The sequence below is a fragment of the Eucalyptus grandis genome, chromosome 6, assembly GCF_016545825.1.
Source record: "Eucalyptus grandis isolate ANBG69807.140 chromosome 6, ASM1654582v1, whole genome shotgun sequence".
Classification (NCBI taxonomy): Eukaryota; Viridiplantae; Streptophyta; class Magnoliopsida; order Myrtales; family Myrtaceae; genus Eucalyptus; species Eucalyptus grandis.
The window spans coordinates 23,348,447-23,357,790 of record NC_052617.1 but is presented as its reverse complement, the minus strand read 5'-3'; the positions used below and the strand labels follow the sequence as shown (position 1 = coordinate 23,357,790).

The 9,344-nt window shown below is 36.5% G+C and overlaps 1 protein-coding gene across 1 annotated transcript; it reads left to right on the top strand.

Annotated features, from left to right (window-relative positions):
• Positions 1 to 7,045: 7,045 nt before the first annotated feature.
• LOC104448971 (wall-associated receptor kinase 2) lies at positions 7,046 to 8,743 on the top strand. Its single transcript, XM_010062944.3, has 2 exons — positions 7,046 to 7,906; positions 8,666 to 8,743. The coding sequence occupies exons 1-2, from the start codon at positions 7,046 to 7,048 to the stop codon at positions 8,741 to 8,743; spliced, it is 939 nt and encodes a 312-aa protein (XP_010061246.3).
• The last annotated feature ends 601 nt before the right edge of the window (positions 8,744 to 9,344 follow it).

Genomic DNA, 9,344 nt, shown 5'->3' with positions numbered 1-9,344 from the left:
TGGATAAAAGAATACAACACGTCCCAATACGGGTTTTCCATGAACAATATCAACGGACCTCAAATATCAGCTAATGACGATGTCTACGTCAAAGATGTGGATATCAAGTTATTGGTGCCATGGCAACAAGTGATCTTAATGCCACATGATGTGGCAATCAAATCAGCGCCAGTTATGCTACTTAGCATGATTGACGCTAACCGGCGCTAACGTGAACAATTTTTATAATTTTTTAAAAAATTTTATGAACTTTTTTTCCCTTTGCTAGACTCAAGCAAGGTCGGATGAGGGATGCCCACGCTTGGGCTAGTGAAGGACGCCCTCACCTAAGATCAACAAAGAAAAGAAAATTCAAAAAACTAAGAAAAATAGCAAAAAGTGTCCACATTATTAATTTCCAATCAAAATTGGCTGGAATGACTAAATAAGTAAATTGTTAAAATGTTTAAGACTAAATTGATAAATTATCAAAAAAATTTGGACTAAATTGACACAAGTAAAAGGTTTAAAATTAAATTGGCCATCACATAATAATAGGTTTAGAACTTTGGACAATTTTTCAGCAAACTGCCTGCTTTTCGTATTTGCCCTTCATTATTTAGTCTTCATCAGCATGCTCAGCGCACAATTTGAAGTCAATTGCTTTTTACATTGGTTTGGAACTACGAATGTACTTTTGGATGGTAATCTCATATTACCAAATATTGCCATATATTATGAGAAAACTCTCAAGATTACTACAAGATTTTTTTTTTTTTATGATTTTAATACATCTTCAAGTGACCATAAATATGGCTATGGGTCTAGACTCCACGGAGAATACGATATTTTTTTAACATATATATTGGAGGACTATTTTTTCTAAATACCAGAATGTCATTATCTCCAAAATCCAAAATGTAAAAAGTGACTAATCTTAGAAAATAATGGTTCTCGGAGAAAAATCAATAGTAATTCTCTGTAAAGATAATTCTTAATTCTTTTTCTCTCTTATATCTATAGTGTATGAATTTGACATTTTCTGTTTTCAAGATTCGAAAGACTTAAAATGTATTGAAGTATTATAATTAAATTAACAACGATCTTATATGATAAGAGCTCATTAAAACGAAGGTACTAAAATAGGAAGAGGCATCCACGGCATCGCGAACAACATCACTTATCTATTTTTGGGTTCCACTGTTGTTATACCTCATCATCTTGGTCTGAGACGGAGAGATCATCAACAAAATGCAGTAGGTTTTAGGTTTTAGAGGACTGAGAAAACACACTTCGTGGAACCCTGCGCTCCTCCGGTCCTCCATGGCTATAAAGAATGGTCGTTGTCCGAACAAACCAAGCGAAAGCACCTTTCAATTGTCTCCCCACCTGACATCCTCATTTCGCGTAATGTCGCTTTCGTCACTGAGAAAGGTCATCCTCCGGATGGATGGGGGTGAACCCCACGACATCTTTTTTCTCCGGCATGCTGTCATGTTCTTCGAAAGACTTTGAGACGATTTGAAGCCTTGATGCATCAATAGAGCGTTGCCAGTCTCAGTCTCGTGTCACCATCACCAAGTGTCCAAGGTAGTCACCAGGCATCAGGCCCAGTGGTTTTAGTGCGGATCCAAGCCACACTTGCATGAACGGAATGCACAAGATCTTAGTGAATCTCAATTATTAGATGATGTCAGTTTCACGTGAAGCCGACATGTTACTTAATCTTTTTCTGGGGATAAGGTCGGGCCAACCGAGTCTGAAGCTAGCATAAAAGTGAAAAGGTCTCATCACGAGTTAATACAAGGTACTTCTCTATGTTTAATTTTTGTTGGGTAACGCATTTTACTTTAGGGTGAAATGAACTTTCCATCTGATATAAAAAAAAATGGCTATTCTAGACTCTGATCAAAATAATTTGGTAATAACTTTCACCTTAGTCAAATCATTTTGCTTTAAAACCTTGAATTATTGACTAAGTGATTAAATGTCAAATTTAAATGTGGTAGATTCCATCACAACAACTCACATTTAGAACTTTACTAAATCCATGTGAACAGGCAAGTTGCTTGCAATACCGACATTCATTTACATCAAAAAGTTTAAATACTTTGTATTGTCAAAAAGAGAAGCTAATAATTTGTTTTGGACTACATGTCAAGATTTTCAGCTTGTGATAGCAAGTTAGTTACCCCTTTTTTAATATAAGATGATTTCAATCAAAATTAAAAGAAGGGTCTTCTCCTATGAATGATCTTAATGGCTACACACAGTAGCACTGATAGTTAGAGACTAGATTGCAACGTCATTATATGTAACTAAACAAAAATAAATTTTAATTATTAAGTAACCAAACAATAAATATTAAGAAGGTGTCACCTTATGACACTTATTAAGTAACCAAAAAAAATATTAATTATTAAAAAATACTTTTATCATTATATGTGTAACCGATACTTATAAATCCAATATTTTCCATAACAAGGTGGCATGAGGTTTTCAAAACTCATACACAAGGTTGACTAGAATTTGCATCACATGGACATTGTGATCACTTTGCATCATATTAGTATGCAACCGATTCATAATATCAAGAAAAATATTTTTAGGAAAAGGGAGAGTATTCCATCTTACAGTCACTCTTAACCATATTTGGTCGCTAAATATTGAAATCATGCATATAAAAGGACATGACTCCAAAGTTCATTGTCTCAGAACCTTTAAATAGAGACAATTTTCCAACCAAAACAAACTATGACCATTGAAAGTAGATAGCAGTAAATAAAGAATCACTTACCTGGATTCATACATCAACTCAATGCAATTGTAGCCATTAATCATGTGAGACTTACTTGTGTGGTCTACATGATCAACGGTTGTGGTGTATCTGATCCAGTGGTCCTAAGCACATGAAAAGAAATTTGTTGATAAGAAAACACGTTCAAAGCAATTTTGCCCGATTACCCCACTGTTGGATTAGAATAACATTCAACACTACCCATAAATTAGGTGGTTAAAGGTTATGAGAGATCTTATTTTGCATCCTATAATATACTAATAATAATAAAGTTATGCTTTACATTGTCCTATGACTACACTATTAGTCTTTTTATTAATTAATGATGTATTTAACTACATTTATGGAACTAGTATTCAAATGTACTTTTGAATGCTTATCTCGATTTAACCATATACTACCGTATATCATTACAAAATACTTGAGATTATTGCAAGATTTTTTTATGATTTTAATACATATTCTATGACCAAAAATATGATTATGGATACATGTTGAGGCTTCGCAATGAGTATACGGTATTTGTTCATATACATATAAGGGGACTACTTTTTTTCAAACACTAGCACACCATTATCTTTGTTATTTGAGATGTGAAAGGTAACTTTTATTAGAAAAAGGTTACTATTATGAAAAAAGCCTAAACTGATACATATACAACAAATTTGGCCCAAATAGGTACACATGTGACAAATTTACATTTCATTAGTTTCCGTTAAATTTTACCGTCAAATTGTTGAGTTGAATAACGTAACAATCAACAGGTGTATCAATTTAGGGTTTTACCTTCTATTTGTCATCAGTATACCGGCTTGTGGTTTTTGTGATATTAATCCAATTTAATGGAAATAGATTAAGGGTAAATTTGTCATAAATGTCACAATTTGAGGTTTTTAGTGGTTAAAAAAATATATTATAATAAATTTGTCACATATGTATCAATTTGAAGTATTTCATAATCAAAAAGTTAATTTTTTTTTGCAAATTTATTATAAATATATCAGTTTAAGATTTTTCATAATATTAACTCGAAAAATATTTTATGAAGAAAAAATAATTCTTTGTTTAGGTAATCATAATTTTTTTCTTGGAATCCAGCGATCTCCTTTTCTTTAGTTTTTCTATCGCTTTTTGTCTTGTCCTGCAAAAGACTTCGAGAAGACGCGTAAGTCTTCGTGCAGGGTCACCAAGTCTTCCCGGACGAGACATCATGCGGTCAGTAGCCGGGCCCGGAGGTTTTTATCCGCATCCAAGCCACACTTGCCCGGACCGGATGGACAAAATCCAAGTGAACTCCCAGCAGTCAGATGGCGTCCATCTCATGTGGAGCCCACATAAATCGACGTTGGAGATCCACTGGGCTCATCACAAAATACGGAGCATGTTGTTAATGCTTGTGGGTGCGGTGCGGGGTCAGGCCAACTGGAAAGGAAAAGGTCTCGAGGACAAATGTGGTTTTCTATGTTCCCCCTTTTCGTGAAACACCTTTCCCCCTTGTCAACGTTGCTGCGCAATGGATAATATAAAAAATGACCGCCCGAAAGAGGACTCGACGAACGAAATAATTTGTTCTCACGTCGTTTTAAAACCTCGAATTATTAATTGAATGTCGTTTTCTTCTCACATTCAATATAACTTTACCCACCTTCATGTAGATAGAAATTTACTAGATGCGTGGGAATAGGAATTGCATACATCATGACATTTGTTTTAAGGCAAATAATCTGGATTCTTTATATTAAAAAGGTATTATTATTTTTTTTGGATCGTATTCAAAGTTTCAGGTCGTGAAAGCAAGTCGATTACCATTTAATTTAAGACGAATACAATCAAAACTAAAATAAAATCGTTGTTCTGTTCATGGCCTAAGAAGAGTCTTCTCCTATAAGTGATCTTAATTACACCACATTGTATTTACTAATAATTTAGAGCTTTAGATTGCTGAATTCTATAAACTTTCACGCATTAAGAAGGGGTGCTCTAATGACACTAAGTAAGTAATCAATTAGAAAAAGACATCTAAATTGATAATTTTAGACACTTAATTTTATGGTAATAGGTGTAATTAATATTTATAAATTAAATATTTTTCCATAAAGTATACTTCACCATTACGCTTAAGAACTCACTAACAAGATTTCATATGTTTATTTAGGGCAACGTCTAGCACTCCTCTTTCCAACTGTGCACTCACAATAAAAATCCAAAAAGAACACCACAACTACAAAATTCTCTATACAAGCAATTTTATATGTAGTTGACACGTGATTATTTTCCTACTAGATAATTAATGAGTAGAAAGACCAACAAGATGTGAGAAAAATAGGAATAACGGGCAAGAGAAAATTGAGAGGGAGTGTCAGAATTCAAGTCAATGTGTTCGGAGACCATAATAAACTTACTGTTTTTCCCAAAAAAAAATCTAAGCCCTTAAAAAATGTGTCAACAATTTATTTATCACAAATTAAATCACAAAATAATGTGGCATCATACATTATTGTGGTCGATTAATTACTGAAAGCATGAGACCAACGAAGTGTGCCTTCATTTACTTAACCAGCAATTACATACTACATCATCTAGCAAGCATACCTCTCTATATATTTTTTGGAAAAATAGATCATACACACACCATTATAAAAGAAATTTTACATTGGCAGCCTTTTTCATCCTTAATTTAAGGATTATAGCTACACACTCTTTCAAGTCAATGGTGTATGCGCCCGCTCACGTAAAATAATTTATTTCCTATAATTAATCAACCACAAATAAATTTATTTGTTTACACTAGTTGTATATCTTATAATTATTCCACATTTTTTCCGGTATAGCATTTCTCATCTTGCAAGGATAATTATGCAATAAATTTACCATTGTACGTCACAATAGCATTACTATGATAATATTATTTGATAGGTATAATGGGAGGAAAGGGTGACCACTACTGGTGACTACCTCAGAGAATTACCATAAGAGTTCCACATGCGTGACGTTATATTCCATTTAAGCTACTCCTAATTTGGATAGGCCTATCACCATCAACTTACCAAGATATAATGAGAGTACAATAAGGACAATCCTATGTCATGGTATAGTCGAACTTAAACAAGAAACGAATTAAGATTTCTCGAGGTCAAGAAGAACCTGGGCAAATTCAAACATGTGACTAGTAAGGCTCAAGAGTTCTAAAATTACTAGGAAGTAAGCCTTTTCCCCAATGGTGATAATTCCTAATGTTCGTTTTACTTCGTCTTCACTATTTCTATAAGAGTAATGCTATATTTATAAAGAAATCATATTAAAATTCTATTCCGATTCTGGGTCATAGATAAACTTCATTATTTTCTTTGGTATTAATCTTCCAATTGAACCTAAAATCTTGCATCCTGAGAAACTGTAAAATGATTGTGATCAAAAGCTCTAGTTGATTTTTTGGTCTTGTATAGATTTTATTTATTTGCGATCTTATACCCATGATGGCCAAAAAAAAATCTATACGAAAATTTTCTCAGCTTTTTTCCCTTTGTATTTAGAATTGTAAACATAACTCTAATAAAAATGTTTAAATCTAATCGTAATTCTAGGGCCATCTTATTTTTAGTGTCACCTTGAGTTTCATCAACCTTTCAAGCCAGTTGGCAATTCTCCTATAGTGGAACTTTTGGCCGATATGTGAATGTCCTTTTAAAATGTAACAGCCACCCTAAAATTTCTATAATAAATAATGTGACAATTTCTTTTAGGCTTCTAACAAGGCAGGCATTCAAAGAATAGATTTCACTTATTTGAATGCTCAATTAAAATTTGTCATATCACTTGGTAAAAAGTTATACTAGGAGTTCTTTACGCATTTAGAATTTCTCATTACTATGTATGCTGGTTTCTTCTTTGATACAAGATAGAGAAAAGTTTGCTAATAGCCTCAACATCACAATCATGTATTCATCTTCTTATGCTGTGACCATCCCTTTCACTAGGACAAGGACTAAGGGCGCACTACCCTTTATGTGTAAAACCTTTGTATATTGTTTTTTTTTCTAATTCTGTCTCGCATTTGTTGATATATGCAATCGGGTCCCTCCAATTTGTTCTATTGACACAATTTGCCCCTGCTGCCCTCCATTGTTGTACTTAAATTTCGCCAATTCGTCGATGTGTATATAATGGGTCGGTGAGAACGGCTTCCACTCTATAAACGCGGACAGAAGCACAAAGGTCCCAAAACGGACAAAAATTACGTGAGAGAGAGTTTTAGAGAGTTTTTTCGAAATGAAGATAGGGCATTGGCTTCTGACGGTGGCTGTGGCCTGGTGGTTTCAACAAGGCAGCGCCGCGTTGCCCAAAAAGTGCACACACCAGTGTGGGGACGTGACCGTACCTTTTCCATTCGGGCTCGAACCCAATTGTCCGAGGTCCACAGATTTTTTGCTCGATTGCACCAACACCGAAGGGAGCGGTTTTCGACTAATGTTGGGGGATCTTACGATACTCAAAATATCGGTTGGGGACTCGACCATGGTCGTCAGCCTCCCCGAACCTTACGAGTGCGACGATCAGAATGGCACCCTAGCAAACAGAAACCTGTCCATCAATCTACCTCCAAATCCTCGGTACAGAATCTCAGAAACCCAAAACAAGCTCATCGTCGTCGGCTGCAACGCCCTTGCGGTCGTGGCCGATAAAGACGGGAAGTTCAGGAGAGGTTGCGCCTCCTACTGCACCAGCAATGTCGACTTCGCCAAGGAGACCACTTGCTCCGGTCAAGGTTGCTGTCAAGCATCCATACCAGGGGAGCTCACGACGCTCAACATTACCCTCTCCTCCATCGACCAAAACGTGTCGAACTCGGAACGCGGCCACTGTGCACGGGCCTTCATGGTGGACAACAGGCCATTCAATATCTCAAACTTGACTCTCCCGACGTTCCAGGATGTGGGTAAAAACATGAGCCTTGTTCTGGACTGGATGGTCGAATCGGACGACGTTTGCGAAAAGGCCAGGTCAAACCTGTCGAGCTATGCCTGTGGTAAAACACGGATTGTAGAAACTTCGGGAATGGACTGGGTTATCGTTGCGTTTGCAGGGATGGGTACAATGGGAACCCCTATAATCCCTCCAAAGGGTGTAAAGGTAATTCAACGTACCCGACTCCTCATTCATTATCGCACTGGAATGAATTGTGTGGGTAATTAATTAATCAACGTGCAAGAGCCTGTTGGAGAAGTATTGTATCTACCTACTAATTCCATCTAGTTTTACCCCATTTAATTAGCCGCCGTTCGATTTGCGCTGCAACCTCTTCCTCCACTCTCCGTCTTGCGACTCACGCCATTGCCGCTGCCACCGTCATCCGCATTTCTGCCCACCACTTTAGGCGAGCCAGCCGTTGGACCACCACAGCCGCCTCTCTCTCTCTCTCTCTCTCTCTCTCTCTCTCTCTTCCTTCCTTCCTTCATGAGACTGGCTGGTACCTCATCTTGGCAGTGACAAGTCCCCAGTACCACCACTGTAAGTAACAAAGATAACGACTGTCTCTCTCTCTCTCCCTTCATGAGTCTGGCTTGTACCTCATCTCGCCATTGACAAGTCCCCAGTACCACCATTGCAAGCAACAAAGATGACGACTCTCTCTCTCTCTTCCTTCCTTTATGAGTCTGGCTTGTACCTCATCTTGCAGTGACAAGTCCCCGGTACTATCTTCGACCAGGAGAGAGATAGAGAGTAGAGAAAGAAGAGATATCTTAAGAGAGAGTGGATACATGTCGCAATAATACAACCAAGACCTGAATGGGATAGCATTACCTGACTAATAATCCCTGCACCAACCTATTCAATTTGTTTTTGCCATTAATCAAGATAACAGTTCAATTTTTCTTTTGCATAATGTAGCCATTTGCCGAGTTGGAAAGAAGTACAAAGGAAAGAAGAAGAATAAAGACCGTTGCGAAATTGCTCCTGGCGTCATAGCTGGTGCAGGTAATTCCAAATATATCCCTCCATTCATTGGATGGTTTATATTCTATTAACTTATATTTGATTTTGCAGTAGGTTTGACATATTTGTTTTAAGGATTATTAGCCTATGTAAATTCCTGGTATTCAGTCCCAGGCTAAACCCGTTTACAACTTTCTTTTGTTTTTCTTTTACCTCCCTTCTAGCCTTTTTTCCCGTTTATCTGAAGCTTGCACTTTGAAACTACGTTCGTGGGAAGATACACTGCAAGATCCAAGTGAAAATCCCTCCTCCGACCAAACCTGCAAATCTTGAGCCAAAAAGAACAACTAGACCAGCAGATTTCAAGAGGGAAAAAACCCCTAAAATCTCTAGCGAAAAGTGAGCGAATTTGAACTAGTAAAAGGAAAAGTAAAAAGGAGCACGATATTAAGCAATAGCATATCAAGGTGATTGTTGAAAAAGGCGATGCGGTTGGATTATTATACTGTGCAATCTCAACATTATCTTATTATGCCCAGACGGCACAATATAATAATTCATATTTTAATTCAGACTTTATAGTGGATGTATTAGTCTTTTTCAGGTTATAAAAAATATTTTCGCATTTTAAATA